Source organism: Brachyhypopomus gauderio, chromosome 10, assembly GCF_052324685.1.
Source record: "Brachyhypopomus gauderio isolate BG-103 chromosome 10, BGAUD_0.2, whole genome shotgun sequence".
Classification (NCBI taxonomy): domain Eukaryota; kingdom Metazoa; phylum Chordata; class Actinopteri; order Gymnotiformes; family Hypopomidae; genus Brachyhypopomus; species Brachyhypopomus gauderio.
The window spans coordinates 25,190,235-25,206,584 of record NC_135220.1 but is presented as its reverse complement, the minus strand read 5'-3'; the positions used below and the strand labels follow the sequence as shown (position 1 = coordinate 25,206,584).

At 43.4% G+C, this 16,350-nt stretch overlaps 2 protein-coding genes and 1 long non-coding RNA gene across 3 annotated transcripts; all 3 read left to right on the top strand.

The window, feature by feature from the left end:
- Positions 1–328: 328 nt before the first annotated feature.
- Positions 329–4,155, top strand: LOC143526223 (uncharacterized). Its single transcript, XM_077020868.1, has 7 exons — positions 329–773; positions 1,288–1,422; positions 1,715–1,807; positions 2,032–2,112; positions 2,662–2,773; positions 3,729–3,978; positions 4,123–4,155. The coding sequence occupies exons 1-7, from the start codon at positions 686–688 to the stop codon at positions 4,153–4,155; spliced, it is 792 nt and encodes a 263-aa protein (XP_076876983.1). The 5' UTR covers positions 329–685.
- A 132-nt stretch (positions 4,156–4,287) lies between these two features.
- LOC143524961 (uncharacterized) lies at positions 4,288–4,987 on the top strand. The gene is made up of 3 exons (XR_013133537.1): positions 4,288–4,398; positions 4,643–4,777; positions 4,909–4,987. It is a non-coding gene; the product is annotated as an uncharacterized LOC143524961 (long non-coding RNA).
- Positions 4,988–5,209: 222 nt separating this feature from the next.
- Positions 5,210–14,684, top strand: LOC143526222 (centrosomal protein of 164 kDa-like). The gene is made up of 17 exons (XM_077020867.1): positions 5,210–5,353; positions 5,893–6,036; positions 6,167–6,250; positions 6,594–6,662; positions 7,002–7,219; positions 7,653–7,817; positions 7,925–8,087; positions 9,693–9,800; positions 9,897–9,999; positions 10,986–11,273; positions 11,605–11,677; positions 11,825–11,914; positions 12,053–12,242; positions 12,467–12,702; positions 13,202–13,358; positions 13,628–13,754; positions 14,317–14,684. The coding sequence occupies exons 1-13, from the start codon at positions 5,210–5,212 to the stop codon at positions 12,165–12,167; spliced, it is 1,764 nt and encodes a 587-aa protein (XP_076876982.1). The 3' UTR covers positions 12,168–12,242; positions 12,467–12,702; positions 13,202–13,358; positions 13,628–13,754; positions 14,317–14,684.
- The last annotated feature ends 1,666 nt before the right edge of the window (positions 14,685–16,350 follow it).

The following is a 16,350-nucleotide window of genomic DNA, read 5'->3' as shown; positions in this document are numbered from 1 at the left end:
ATACTGATAATGAAAAGGAGGATGAGCAGCAGCCAGCTCCGTTAGCACCAGCCCGTGAGCAGCTAGCCATAGGACCAGCCTGTCAGCCAGCATGATTTATGATTGATTTCCTTATTGTGTTACATTTTAATAAAAAAGTAACTAATAAATAAATAAGAGAGCAAACTAATTTAACATATGTATTGTTTATTTTACTTGCAATTGGGCTGAATCTGCTGATTATTTTAACAAAAATTGCAATGGGTCCCCCACACCCAGCTGGACCCCAAGAATGTAGACCACGCCTGGATCTCATCAGGGTTAATTAGGAAAGGGGGGTGGGGGAGCGGGCCCACTTTTAATGGTCACGGTTCGCTACTGATATATTATATATATGGTCTCTGGTATGAACCCTTTGGGTACAAGCCAGGCTGCATCAGGTTATTGTAGCAGCCTGGCTGATTTGGTGTTTTGGTTTTAAAAAATAGGAAATTGTGATATGACTTGCTACTCAACTTTGGAACGTTTGGATTAGAATGTTTGGTTGGGAAGGTGGAATGTTTGGATTCAGTTTTGATGCTGAAAAGCTCAGAACAAGTCGCAAGACATTTTGCTCTGTGGATTACTATCAATACAAAACTAACAAATCTCTCTATTTTTTCTAGATCTTTCTCTCTTTCTATTCTTTCTATTTTTCAGGTGGAGAATGAGTTTTTACTCTAGGAGAACCGACCAGCCTAGGCCTAGGCAGGAAGAGAACCACTTCATAGACACACCAGGTTTTACCACTCATGGTGAGAAAAATACATTTTCATATACTGTACATAATTTTATACTTCTATGTAAGACAGTATATTAGTTATTATGAGTATGGATTCCATAGGCTTATTCATAATAATTAAAAGTTAAATATACACATTTATATAGTAGGTTTCTAAGGTTCAGAAAAATAACATGTATATTTATTCTACTGATGACTGTCAAGCTCTGTATTTCATGTGTACATGATAATATAATTAATGGAGCATGGGTTATTTCTTTGATTTCTTTGACTCAGCACAATTTTCATAAATCTTAACATTGTCCATGTGGCCATGGAAAAAGCAAATAAAAATAAACACTTTTAAAAAGAAACAGATTTCTAACATGACATCACAAATTCTTAGGCATTCTCCCCACATTCTAATGACATCACATGGCACCATAGCCCTTGTTATAATCACTTGTTCATTGGGAAACACGTACAAGGCATTTGAGCCTCACTGGGAGGCGTGCTGGGTTTCACTTTACCTGCTGTGGGATTTTCAGGTGTGCCCTACAACCCCCAAGCGACAGTGATCCACACGGATCCCTGTGGACCAGCACCCTTCCCTCACAGAAGGACGGCGGGACCCTCAGATGTCGGCCATGTTAACATCCCTGTAGAAGGACCAGTCCACACTGGTACTGTGTAACACTGAAGATTACATGCGTATTCAACAAACCAAATAACCATGCATGATGAAGTAGAAAAAAAACATTTATTACATTTGTTTGTAAGGTCTGGCAGAGGTGCAGAACCATCAGCTTTCTGCACATGACCTGACCAGTAAAACATCAGTTTTATCAGAAAATATGACATGACATATTCTTCAACATTGTAATGAATTCAAAAGGCACTGTAGCCCTTCTTATAGACCTGATGATCTTAACAGTACACATTCCTCTGTGCCCTGGGTTGGTGTTTTGCATTTAGGCCCTGACATGGAGAGGCAGAGACACCTTGCTCAGCCCCATGTTCAAGGCGAGGTCCTGAAACAGATGGATCCAGTCAACCTCCAGCCTGCTGGTGGGTATTTGGGTATTTTGGGTATAACGTTGCTTTGTGTGGAATGCTACAGTTGCTATGGACGCTATTATTGCTATGGAATTCTATTATCGGCTAGTTAGTTAGGTTAGCCTAGCGAACGGTACCACGGAGAGTTTAGAGACAATATGGCGAGGTGATCTGTCTACTGCACTGTTATTCGTATAGTACATAATCTTTTTCTTAATGTTCATTCAACATGACAGCAGATGCCCTTCGGGGACCAGTTGGAGAGCAGTTGATCCTGGAAGAGGATTGCGATGAGAATTATATCCCATCTGAACAAGGTACATTAGCTGTCGCATACTACCTGTTACAGTTTAGGACCCCGGATAAAACTTTACCAGAGCCGGAGTGGCTAATCGGGAGATTCCGGAGGATTCTCGGTGGGCCGGCTCATGTCAATCTCTAGTTTGGGCGGATTGGGATGGAAAAATAATTTTGGGCCGGATTTGGGCATGAAACTCCCGGGCTGAAAAAGTGGCCCACTCCGGCCCTGAACTTTAATATATGTTACTGAAATGGTATAATTTAATATCCACCATTGATAAAGTCTACAAGCTACAACAGTTCCATCATTTAAAAACTAAATTATAACACTGACATAATAACTTAATAATATATAATAATATTATAATATATAATAATTATAATATTAACAACACAGTTCCAGTTGGGACTCCTGTATGTTCGTCCAAGCTATAGCTACACTTTATAACATAGAATCAATCTCCATGCATTATGGACTTAAATATTTGAATTTGTGGGATTTTGTCTTGATTTGAAAATATCATACTTCTTGTCGGTATATTCTTCTTATCTGTATTGCTCCTCAGATATCCATGATTTTGCCAGACAAATTGGCATTGACCCTGAGAGGGAGCCAGAGCTCCTATGGCTGGCCAGAGAGGTGGCTGTAGCCCCACTACCTCCTGAATGGAAACCCTGGTAGGACAAGCTCATTCTCATACAGTCACCCATAATGAAACAGTTTTCTTATCCTTACACACAGAGCAGTGAGCGTTGGTGTGAGTGTTGGTTCCTTTTAGAAAAATCCAAGCATACTCTAATGTGCCCTTAATTGAGGAATGGCTTCCATTCCAAGAACTCTACGTCTCATTCATGCTGGCTCGTTCATTCAGGTTCTTGATTACCTGACGTACCAAGGCCCTTTGTCCCCTATAACTCAGTTATAATTTTAAGTACCATTTATAGAAGTAGGATGCATCAGGACTTTATTGTGAGTGTCATAATGTCACACGGACTCTCTGGAAGCTTGCAAGAAGTGGGCATTAAATCACTTATGACCTAGGTGATTAGATGAGCAAATTAGACAGCCCAACTTTTTTTTTAAAGACCATGGAAGTGCAAGTCTGGAGAAGACTGAATAATTTGACTGGGAAATAAGATTGGGCAAGAGAAAATATAACAGGCAGAAGAGGATTGTTTTTGAAGTTGGGGAGTTTGATGTGACATGAAAGATCAGACACATTTTAACATATGAAATCATTTTTGGATTCTGTATTCAAATGGTTTGGGGGAAAGTATGTTATAACCTTATTGTCAGGTGTAACAGTGGTTTATTTATATGAGTCAGTACCTTTATAGATAAAACACACAAAGACAAGATCCAGGAGATATTTAATGTTAGTTGTCCCCGAAACTAACAATTGCAAAGTATATAATTAATATTTCATCACTCTATGCAGCAGATTTGCTTGTAGACTTGCCTTCTGGCACTATTAATCTGAGCAATGAGACCCAGAGCACCACTCAGTGTTTCAGATGTTGTCCTGTTGACACCTTTGTGGACAGTCCTGTGCTGGAGAACCTGGGCTTGTCTACATGTCATGTGTTTTTATGTGTGTTTATCTGATGAGCTTGTCTCCCTTTCCTACTCCAGTCAGGATGTGACTGGAGAAGTTTATTACTTCAACTTCTCCACGGGCCAGTCCACCTGGGACCATCCCTGTGATGAGCACTACCGCCAACTAGTGGCCCAGGAGCGGGAGCGTGCTCACCACGGCCGGACTGCCTCTGCCATCTCAGGCTCCGCCTCCACAGGAACCAGAAAGAACAAGGAGAAGAAGAAGAAGAAGAAAGAGAAGAAGGAGAAAAAAAAGAAGGAACCAGAGGGACTGAAGGCCCCAAGAGTGAGTTTGGATCTGTGTACCCTAAAATGTATTTTGTCACACAGCAGTTATATTTGTCACACTTTCTCTTCCATTCTACACATTCTTGACTGCTGTGTTTCTAATAACACTGAAATGAATTGAACAATTATTTGCTCATCGAAGTATATCAAAAGATTTAGGATAGCAGTCGCCTAAAGTTGAGCAGAAAGGAAAAAGAAAGCTAATTTGTGTGTGCCATTCTGCTAAAGCTCTCTCTCTCTCTCTCTCTCTCTCTCTCTCTCACTCACACACACACACTCTCTCACTCACTCTATCACTGTCTCTCAGCTGCTGGCTCCTCTGGCTCCACTGAGAGGAATGTGTGACCTTTCAGTTCCAGGACTGCGAGGTTCCCTGGGCAACTTCACAGACCTTCATCCTTTAAAGTCCTCACTAGGGGTAAATGTACTGTCTATATCCTCTAGTAGGGGTGAACATGTACAGTCTATATCCTCTAGTAGGGGAATGAAACCTCATTGTATACTTTTATAAGGTGGTGTAAGAACAAACCCTACATACGTCACTGGAAGTAAAAGAACACGTCACTCCTCTGCAAAGTTTAGCTTTTACCAAATTGACTTTGAAGTGATGGAGGTCTGAGTTCATGGCAGAGGTGTAGAGCGTATGATGATCTGTATCTTAGGATATATCCGGAGCAAATTTGCATTCGCTAAGAGGACGACAGCTGGAGAGTCTGGCTCCGCCCATATTTAATTCAGATCTGGAGGTGGATGAAGAGGAGGAGGAGGAAGAGCAGAAGAAGGCGTCTGTCCATGAGGTGAAAACACCCGCTAGAATATAATGCTCTGATTTTTAGCTCACTGTCACCTTTGTAGTCTTTACACTGCAGTAAAGTATGAGGAATGATTTTCTGTATCCATGTTGCGGTGTGTGTTTGTGTGTACGTAGAGTCTGCTAGGGTCATCAGACCTGTTGCAGAACATACACTTGGACCTGGACATCCTGAAAGGGGGACTGCAGTATGAGGTGGCCACGATGTTCATCACTCTCCCTCACTCACACATTATGTTCCCAGCTTTTCACACACATTTATACAGCGCCACTAACATCACTGTGTGTGCTCACGTGATCTTGGTGTTACTGTAGCACCTTGCTCTACCTTTCACAAACACACACACACACACACACACACACACACACACACACACACTATGATCTTGTGAATGTCTGTACATGCATGTTCATGCATATGTGTTTGCATGTGTTGGTGTGTTTGTCTGTGTATGAGCAGGACAGTGAAGTCAGTGGCAGTGCTCCTGTGGAGGAGAGATCCGAACCAGAACGCCAAGATCTCGCTCCGTTAAGAGACCACAGCCCTGACCCACCCTTGCAGGTACTCATTAACACTCACACTGCCTCTCTTCCTATATGTCTCTCCCTCCCTCCCTCTCTCTGTCTGTCTTTCTCTACAAACACTATAGCAGTGGTATAAGTGAGGGGACCTCAAAGTTTATTTGAGGTTAGGGTTTTATTTGAGGTCATGCGCCAGTGTTTTTCTTTCAGTGTTTCTTTTTGTTTTCTTCCTTTCCGTCCATCCATCCATTTATCCATTCGTCTGTTAGTCATATACATCCACACATCCTCTTGTTTATCCATCCATCTGTCTATCCATCTATATATGTCATTTCCATTACCTCATTCATTTGTATTGTGCACTAAGCCCCTGGCTCTCTGAGGGTCATGCACACTTCATACAGAAAAGACGAACCATATGTGGGTTCTATAAAACACCCTTTGGTTTCAGTTAAGGTGATGGCAATAAATTAAAGACTAAATAAATAAATTAAAGGCAAGGAGAATTCATTTACTCACAGCTCAGTGATCACCTAAGAGGCCGAGCCAATGTGTGTTCATCACACGGTGTGTGTGCAGGAGAGCGTGGAGAGGGAGCGCTTGTTGAGGGCTCATCTGGAGGAGAAGGAGAGAATGCAGGCTTCACACACATCCCAGCTGGAGCAGCTCAGATTACAGCTCGACTCTCAGCTCCAAGACACCCACAAAATACACAAGCAGAAAGTAAGATCCCACACCCACACGATACGCACACGCAAAAATGCCTCTTCTGCCGTACCCAGTCGGGTGTTTATGTGTATAAAGACGGTGAGAGTTGTTTGTATTTGTTTGTTTTTCTTGTGTGTGTGTTTAGGAGTTAGAAGTGCAGAAGATGATGGAGCAACTGGACATGAAATCCAAAGAGCTCAAAACTCAGGAACTGCTACTCCAAACTCAGGTACTTTACCTGCGTTATTTGAGTGTATGTGTGTGTGTGTGTGTGTGTGCTACTCCAAACTCAGGTACTTTAGCTACTTTGAGTGTGTATGTGCAACTGGTACACTGAGCTCCATTGTATAAGGTGCCCTTATAGCTGTACTTATAAGTTACTAATCATTCGTCAGTCAGTTCTTTGTGCTGAGAAGTTAACTGAGTCAATGACCTGTTTTGAAGGAAAAAAATGAATAGGTCATGTCTGGAGTGTGCGTGTGTGTGCGTGCATGCATGTGTGTGTATCTTCAGTCCAGTCACTCAGCTGCCTGATAAAATGATCTGTGTGTGTTCGTACTGTTGGTCTGTAGGCTGCAGATTTGAAGAAGAGGAGACAACAGCTGAGTGAGGAAGAAGATGAAGTTGAGAAGGGGATAGAGGTGCGTGTGAGTGTGTGTGTGACCAGGTGTATGTGTGTGTGTGTGCGTGTGTATCTGAGAGTGTGTGGCCAGGTGTGTGTGTGTGTGTATCTGAGAGTGTATGACCAGGTGTGTGTGTGTGTGTGTGTGTGTGTGTGTGTGTGTGTGTGTGTGTGTTTGTCATTGTGAACTGTTATGCTAGGTTGTGTGTGTCCCCCAGGGGTGTGTGTGTGTGTGTGTCATTGTGAACTATTATGCTAGGTTGTGTGTGTCCCCCAGGGGTGTGTGTGTGTGTGTGTGTGTGTGTGTGTGTGTCATTGTGAACTGTTATACTAGGTTGTGTGTCTGTGTGTCCCCCAGGCTCTCTCACGTGTCCTGAGAGAACGGGACAGTCTGCGTGCGGAGCTGGACAGACTAAGAGATGAGAGGAGGAGAGAAAGGGAGGAGCTGGAAAAAGAGAGAGAGGGAAGGAGGAGGGAGAGGGAGGAGAGCAGAAGGATGATGGAGGAGAGAGAGAAGCTACTGAGCAATACAGTGCTTCTACAGGATAGATGTGATGAACTCCACAGAAGGCTCAGGTAATACACACACACACACACACACACACACACCCCCACACCCCCATATACACACAAACATGCTATAATACACATCCTGAAGACTTGGGTAATGTATACGTATACCAACTTCTGTCGATGTGCTGGAGGTTTAGATAATATACACACGCATACGCATGTGCGGGCACACACACACACACACACACACCCCTGGGGGACACACACAACCTAGCATAATAGTTCACAATGACAAACACACACACACACACACACACACACACACCCCTGGGGGACACACACAACCTAGCATAACAGTTCACAATGACAAACACACACACACACACACACACATTAGCTTTGACCGAGTCAGTACTGGTCTCTGGTGACACAAATGCACGGTACACAGAGTGTGTACAATGTACAGATCTGTGTTGGTGTTGTTTGTGTCTGTCAGCGAGGTGGAGCAGAGAGAGCATGGAGACGATAACCTGGAGAGAAAGAAACAGGAGGAGGGCAAGGAGAAGAGCAGACAGAAGGAGGGCTCCCTCGGAGTGGAGGAAATGGAACCTCCTCTCTCCCCTGTGCCCACCTCCCACAACAACCACAGCAGCATAGACGAGTATGTGGGGGGTGTGTGTGTGGGTGGGGAGGGAGGCTGTCCGATTGTATGTATTTATCATATGTTTATATACTCGTTTGTAATCTCCTCTCTCTCTCTCTCTCTAGCTTGCGGGAGTATATCTCGTGTGAAGGTGTCTCTCTGCAGAGAGCACGACGGTTCTTGGAGAAAGAGACCCGCTGTCTGAGAGCGAGACAGGCAGCACTAAGGACGGCCCACCCCAGCCCGCAGAGGTCCGCTGCAAGAGGTTCTGCTCAGCCTCTCTGCCAGGTCCGTCAAGTCTAGTCAGTTTTATTTATAAAGCGCTTTTTACAAAACATGGTGTCACAAAGCAGCTTCACGAGCGCATGGGTCCAGATCCCTAATGAGCAAGACGGGGGCGAGTGTGGCAGAGACAAACTCCCTAGGTGGATTAGGAAGAAACCTTGGGAGGACCAAGACCCCAAAGGGAAGCCATGCTCCATTGGCCCAGCAACTTTAAGTTCATATTTATAGTCCTGTGTCTATCTGAGCAGTCACAGTCTCTCCAATAGGGATGCTGGGCCTCAGGTAGGATGCTGGCCGTATTGGCACATGCATCCACGGCATCAGCACATCCACTGGCAACCCAGAGCATCTTCTAGCTGCTTTATGGAATTGTCTTTGTAGAAACATGTAGTCAAGATACAGAATGCAGGTTAAATATGTAAAATCAAATTAAACTTCCATATATATAGTACACGTGCCAGTGATTTAGCATGTGGCTCCAGCAGGCTTATCCCTAGCAGTATAACTAAAGGGAGGGGCCTGGAGGTGACCACAGGCATGAGGGTACTGAGACATTACTCTGCCTTCGGCTGTAATCTTGTCATTTTCGGAGCTGAGCGCAATCCTGCGCTTTGAGAGAGCAGCAGGTGAGATGGATTATGGTATGCAGTGAGTTCACTTGGATATTGTGGAGGACTATTTAATGCTTTATAGGCCAACAGAAGAATTTTAAAATCAGTTTGATATTTAACCAGGAGCCAGTGCAACGCTGAGAGAGTAGGACTAATGTGATGGACTTCTCAAGGCCTAGTTAGGACTCTGGCTCTTGGATTCAAGTTGGAATGCAGCAAGTTAGACTTTCTTTAGGGACTGTTTAGAGCATCCAGTTAAAAGACAGTTACAGTAGTCCAATCTTGATGAGATTGTGGACCAGTTTCTCTGCATCTGATACCGAACGTACATGTCTCAGCTTGGCAATATTACATGAAGTTGCAAAGGCAGCATTAGTGACATTGCATATGTGTGTGAAAAATGAAAGATCCAAATCACTAGAGACACCTAAACTTTTAGCAGGAGATTCAGGTGTTACTGAAAAGCCATCTAGTGTAATAAGAAGATTTGACCAATTGCTTCTTGCAATCCAAGAAGTAACACCTCAGTCTTATCAGAATTTAGAAGAAGAAAATTAGACACCATCCAGTTCTTTATTTCTTGGATGCAGTTCTCAGTTTTGGTAGTAGTATTGACATCATCCAAATTAGAAGATATATATAACTGAGTATCATCTGCATAGCAATGGAAGCTAATACCATGACTACAAATGCTTGCTAGCATATATAATAGAATAACATGGGACCCAATACAGATCCTTATGAGCATTCATTATTTTCAAGTACAAATTGGTAACGATCGTTCAGGTAGGATTTGAACCAGGACAGTGATTGACCTCAGACCTCTTTATCTGAGAATATTAAGAGATTGTTAACTACTTTAGACGGTTTCAGTGCCGTGGTGGGTCTAAGCACATTAGGTCTTGCAGTGCCTACAACCATGTAGCCAGGTCAGATAGGAGACAGTAGGAAGCATGAGTGTAGTTCCTATTAGATGTTCTGCTCCGCTGTGCTGTAGGAGGTGAGTGAGCTGGAGAAGCTGAGGGAGACGGTCCAGAAGGACCACACGCTCCTGAGAAAGAAGGAGGAGAGACTCGGCCAGCTGGAGACCTCACTGGCAGAGGAGGTAACACACACACACACACACACGTATGCCTGCACCCACACACTTACGTACAAACCCACATTAATACCTACCTGGGCTTTACAATGTTTTTCTCAGCTGTCATGTGATGAAGGCGAGCGGCTGGTGGGAGATCGGAGAGTCTCATTTGATGTCAGAGACTCAGAGACGAGCAGAGACGAGTATGGCCAAGAGGAGACGAGTGAGAGACACACTCCATGTGCATGCACAAAACACACACACGGGCAGACATTTTGAGAAGGCACTAATTTTGGTTTTCACAAAGTTTACTACCACAGTTTTTTTATGGTGGCAATGTGTATTGATTCTAGATTGTGATTAGATGAATTGCAATTAATTGCAAAGTCATTCCCTGTGATGAAAATGACTTTCTCACAAAAATTACTGCATTCCAGCTTCTCCATTTCAGCCCTACAAAATGGCATAAGATAATTTCAGTGTTGATCTCGTTAGTTCAGGAGAAAAAAGTTAATGAGGATAAGACAGCTTGACATCAATCTGTCATGATGATTAGAAGAGAAGACTGGTTGCTTTAAAAGGGTAGTGGTGCTTTTACGTTTTCTCCTGTGAACTATGGTCACCTCCAAGGAAACACGTTCAGTCATCATTGCATCAAAAGTGTTTCACAGGCAAGGACAGTGTGGCCTTGTACGATGCACCCCAATCAACCATTTATCCAGTCACTAAGGACTTTGGGGAGAGTGCTTCAGTTGCATGAAGGAGGCTTCAGGGAGCGTCTCCTACAGTAGTGTCTCCTACAGTAGTGTCTCCTACAGGAGCGTCTCCTACAGAGGAGGCAGCTATGAGCCTCCTCACACCATCAAAGTGTGGGGTCACTCCCAATGTTGCCTAAGCAAAGCACAGCCATGAATAAGGGAAGGTATCAAAACATCCTTCCAGAACAACTTCTCCCAACGATTCAGGAGCAGTTTAGCAGCAATTAACAATTATGGACTGTTAATAATTGTACTTCATTATATCACATAAACATTTGACAAAAGGTTCTTAAAAAAATAAACTGAGGAAGCAAACTGTGAAAACTAAAAATTTGCCCACAACTGTAAGCAGCTCTAGAGTCCACTCTGGTCTTGTTGGTTCATAGTTGTCTGATGTTTTTATCTCTCTAGCAGTAATACACCCAAACCCTGGTCTTCCTCTCTGTTTCAGCACATGCAGTGCCAGTGAAAGTGCAGCAGTTAGCAGAGTCCCTGCAGCAGATCTCTGGCCAGCTGAACACGGTGCTGGGTGCACTGGGATCTCTCACTGGGAGGACCGTCCAGCCCCTCCCTCAGCCACCTCCGTCCTCCTCCTTCCCTCCTGCCCCGTCCTGGGCATGGACACCAAGCCCCGCCTCCTCTTCATTGGCCAATCAGAACAGTTTCTTACACTGTTCTGTCCCAAAAACACACGGGTCTGACCTTCATTTGAACTCCCACTGGAGCAAACTCTTCCCTGGTACGTAGAGACAGACACACCCCAAACATTAGCAGTGATGAGCAGTGGTCACCTCAGTGGGCTGCAGTGATTTTCACTAATGCTTCATTTCTTCATCACTCGTAAAACCTTTGAATACAAATAGAAACTTCTGCCTCTCCCTCAAGCACAAACCAGTCACTGCTGGAGTTATAGCCTTTTTTGCATAGTTGATGACCTCCATTGATTTTCTGTGCTTGGATAATGCCGATCTTTTCCAGTGCAAGTGTGGTGCAGTGTAGAGACCTGCTGTGTCAAATTAGCTTCAGAAATCTAAATCGCACTACCTGTATTAAGACTGCTCTGATTTTAGGAGTTTCCATGGATACCAGTGCCCGCTATCCCATGAGGGCTACCAGAGCATATTGTGGATACACTCCAGCAAGGTGACTACACACACTTGCACACCAGTGCAGGCTCGGTCACAATCTCTCACTCTCACTCACAGGGTCAGTGCTGCTGTTGATTTTGAAAGGAAAATTGATGAACTCATACAGTGCTTTTCCATTATGTGTGTGTGTGTGGGTGTGTAGTCACTCCTCTGAGCTAGATGGCCAGAGGCTGCAGAGACTGATTGAAGACAACAAAAGGTGGCTGGAATCACAACGCAAAGACCCAAATGTGTATCCTTTCACAATCTCTCTCTCCCCCTCAGCTTATACACATGTATGTATCACACACAAACCAGTACGGGAACAGAATGCATCATATTTTCACACACACTCTCTTGCACCCTTGTACTCTCCTGAACCTCTGCCCAGGCCTCTCTTCACACGCTACCCAGCTGCCCCACCCACCAATGGGCTGGTCCAGCTCGGCCTGGACGAGAACAATCAGATCAAGGTCTACCATTACCGAAGAGGCACAACCCACTGATGTCCATGTATGTCCAGTGCAAACATCAGTGGATAGACAGAATACAAACATGCCATCAGCATGTACACATTACAGGTGATGTTGCTGACAAAGTCAAGTCAGATTTAGCATAGTACTTTGAAATTCCTTTTTGATAAAAACATTATCTAATTGAAATTCAGATGGTATATCTAACTGTAATTAGTGATTAAGGTATTTCCGCCTACACAACACATTGCAGTGGAGGATTATACTTATTACGATGGCGGTGGCAGTGTTGGATGTGACTAAAACGAGCTTGAACGTCGTCTTTCCTGCAGGTGCTGAACCTGCGCTCTGGCGTGTCCCGCATGGCGGTGGTGTCCTTGAGGGAGTTGTACTCCAACCTGCAGAAAGGGATGGACCAGGAAGTGGAGGTTACAGCTAAGGTCCTCCTCCACAAAGCAGCGGAGTCCAATGGCTTCATCAGGCAGGACGTGGACACAGCTCTGGACAGCATGGTGCAGAACTGCACCCCCATTCGGAGCATGAACGCCCTTCTCGCTGGAGGACTCTGGTCAGTTAGTCTGCAGTGAGCTTTAAACTGTGGCTTTCAGATAGCAACAACAGTCACAAGAAGCTAACACAGCACTAATTTTGGCTGCTGTTTTTTGCTGCTGTTTTTACCTCTTCATTGTTCTTTCAAAATATTGCCCTGGCCTATATCAATATTTTTAGTTATTTATCCTCTTATATATTATTTTTATTGCGTTCCATCTCCGCTCTGCTGATCCAAACTGCCCTTCACAATGCTTAAAAAATAGGCTAGTTAGCTAGCTCACAGAGGACATACAAACATTTTCTGTTTAAAAAATACAGGATGTACACTAACTGGTGCAAACTAAGCAATCGAATAGAATATGATCATTTTATTGTGCACTTAGATCATACATAAGGGTATCAAGTTTCTTTATAGAAGCTAAAAGTTGTACTGTATACATTGATTGGATGGATTAATAGTTATTACCTTATTTTTTTGAATGCCCTAATTTTTTTCCTTCTGTTTTCCTTAAAAGTCTGAATGCTGCAGTAAGAAAGTGTACTGCTCGGCACTTGGCTACTTTGGTAGAGAAGATTGGTGCTGGCCAGTTATTGTCTGGGGCGAAAGACGTCACACCGCGAATTATTCCTGTCAGTCTCCAAGTTGGCACAGGACTCTTCACAAGAAACCAGGTTAGTACTGGGATCAGAACGAGAATTCTACAAAGCTTATTCAGTTTCCCAGATAGTAATCTTTTACTGATTCTTTTAGTCTCCTAGTGTGATACTCTGAAGTCAGCAAATGCTGCTAAATTGTAGAGTAATAGAAGCACTATCGTGTCTTCTAGACACAGACAGCTTTGTAAAATTGTGCCCTGGTAAGATAAATGGTTGGTGTGCTGTGAGTTACGGGTCTCTCACTCTCGGTTCTCTCCTGTTTTGGGGTCTGTTCCTCGTCTCAGGCGCTTGGGCCGGCGTATCCTGCTGTTCCTGTCCTCGCACCATGACTTTGATAAGATGGTGGAAAAGTACATCCCTGCCAAAGACCTGGCAACCATCAGGGACACTGTCCACACTCTGAAATCCAAGGTAGCGATTCATGTTTGGATACATGATGAGGATTTTTTATCCCATCCACTATGCCCCATGTTTACTCACTAAACAAACTTATTCACAAAACTTTTAGGTGAAACAGACTGCAATAAAAAACCATCTAAACTGTGATGGTAGACATATATTGTAAACAAATACTCGAGTACAGGGCAGTGTGTGGCACCACACATTGTATTTACAGTAGGGCATGCACAGTGTAGTCCCAGACCCAGTAGTTAAAGGACAGAGCATGGTTCAAAATGAATTTCAAATACATTTATCAAAAAACTATTCTTTCAGAAAGTCATTCCACTGATATGCTAAGAGATGCCAGAGATAAAAAAGATAAAAGATTGACCAGAAATACTATAATTCCTATATTAATTAATAATATTTATAATATTGATAATAATCATTCCAGAGAGTTACCATAGTTACCAAATATTGTCACTTTAATTGAATGAAATCTTTCTAGGTTAAGAAAATGCTTCTGTAATAACCCAGTGCTGTCCAGGGTTGATTTATTGATCATTGTTCCTTTTAAATGTTCTTTTTATAGAGCTGGTTAGGGAACTCTACCCCTGCAAGCCACAACTGGTTGAGCAGAAGGTGCTCCCTCTGCTCTGGTAGCTCCTGGGGACCTCCAGCAACAGTGGTACGGTCCACGGGAGGGGTGGAAGCGTGACGGGGCCACTGTCCACCTATGCCAAGCCCTTCATGTCCACATGGGTCCGGCACTGCTGGACTGCGCTGCTTCCCAACCTTCCAATATCCGCAAGAGACTAAGAGAGTTTGTGAAGAACCTCCCGATCACCTGAGAGCTGCCAGCCAGACCTCCAGACCAAAATAAAGCCCAACATGGATTCTACTTGAAGATGGAGATGTTTGTGCATTTCTTACTGTGCCTGCACTCTAAATGAAAGAGAGAGGAAGTCAAACGTTTTTAACATTTTGAATTAGCAGAAAGCTAAATCCTTAAACTCAGAAGTCCTTTTAAATAACGAGCACAGATTTTAGTGAATCACATCAGGTTTAACATGCCTAGGAGCTCTGCTCTGTTTGCACTTTGAAATACTAACTGTAAGGCAGGTGGTGCGCACGGGCACACACTGCTTGGTGTTAGACTAAAGGGACCCAAAAGCCGAACCATAAACAAACAAAAACAAAGAACTGAAACCTCCGCCAAAAGGAGTGCGGGAAAAGAGAAAAAGAAAAACCCTACAGTTAAATATAATGAAGGGTAAAACACAGTGAACTGAGAAATAACGCGGAGGGAACTCGACGCGCAGTAAATACTAAAAGAAAGGAAAACCAAATCAGAATGACAACAGAAAGACGCGGAAAAGCTCAACGCGAATACGAGAGAGAGAGAGAAGGCAAGGGAAACAAACTGCCAGGGAAGGGCTGACCATAAAGCCAAACGTGGCAAAAAACAAAACCTTTCCTAACTAAAACAAAAAACTGGATAGGAAGAATATAGCGGGGGGAAAACTTGAGAATGGTCCAAAGGACGCAGGAGAGCGAAGAGAAAACACTGCAGAGCAGGACGAGAGAGAGTAACGTAAGGAAAACCACGATACCGGCTGACCGCTTGAAAAGACCAAACAACTCAGCAAAGACGAGTCGCAGCCGGCTTCCTTAAGAAGGATGAAATCCGGCTGCGGCTCATCTTTGCTGATTGCGTGTTGTGGAATGCGCACGCCTTCTGGTATGCATGGCATGCGTAGAGGAGGGACCTGCCCTGACGGGGGACCGTGAGCGCCCTCTGGTGGTCACGGGCGGGGCAGCGCTGGGGCCTGCCCTGACACTAACACTTATCATGATAACTGTTGTCATGGTGACTATAGATATATATTGTTCTATGATTGTTATTTTCTGTTGACATATCCTGAGGTAACTGTGCAGAATGTAATTTATCACATGCACAAGGAACAAGGATCTATAGTCTTTTTGTTTGGTATGCGCAATGTGACTTTTCAATGAAGAGTCTTAAATGGTTGTTTTTAAAAAAGAAAAAGCTATGATTCACAGAATTACTTTTGTACTGTATTGCTAATAAGTGTAATGGCACAGTATTAGCTTAATATATGCTGTATGATGTTGCAGTATGTAATGTACATTTTGCAGATAGATGAACACTCCTTTAATGAGGTACTAACTAATTGATTATGGTCTATGTTATAAGTGGGACCTGTCCTAGACTTTTGCATGGCCAGGTATATTGGTGGAGTAAACAGAATATGTTTGTACTTTAGATGTATTTTCATGCACAGATGTTTGAATAACTTTGCATGTAAAACAGATGTATTTTTGGTGAATTGTAACAAGCAAAACATTTGCTGAAATCTAGCATCACACTAACATACAGTAAATAGTAAATAAAGTCATGCCCAGAGCTGTAATTCTCATTCCGTATTGTGCCAGTCTTAGCTATTTCCATATCTAATGTTCAGTTATATGGAATGTTTTTCAAGATGGGGTAAAACAGAGATTGATTTTATATATATAATACAATGTTTATTTCTGTAAGCTCTAATGATTACATTTGAACACACACATACACAAGAAGATTCCAGGTGTGTAACAAGTGTAC

Bases quoted from the DNA above. Each gene is read 5' to 3' on its own strand.
- LOC143526222 (XM_077020867.1), top strand. From the start codon at position 5,210: ATGTGTTTGCATGTGTTGGTGTGTTTGTCTGTGTATGAGCAGGACAGT. The intron at 6,037-6,166 runs GTAAGATCCCAC...GTGTGTGTTTAG, and splicing joins ACAAAATACACAAGCAGAAA to GAGTTAGAAGTGCAGAAGAT. The intron at 9,801-9,896 runs GTAACACACACA...TGTTTTTCTCAG, and splicing joins AGACCTCACTGGCAGAGGAG to CTGTCATGTGATGAAGGCGA.
- LOC143526223 (XM_077020868.1), top strand. From the start codon at position 686: ATGAGTTTTTACTCTAGGAGAACCGACCAGCCTAGGCCTAGGCAGGAA. The intron at 774-1,287 runs GTGAGAAAAATA...TGGGATTTTCAG, and splicing joins ACCAGGTTTTACCACTCATG to GTGTGCCCTACAACCCCCAA. The intron at 1,423-1,714 runs GTACTGTGTAAC...TTTTGCATTTAG, and splicing joins AGAAGGACCAGTCCACACTG to GCCCTGACATGGAGAGGCAG.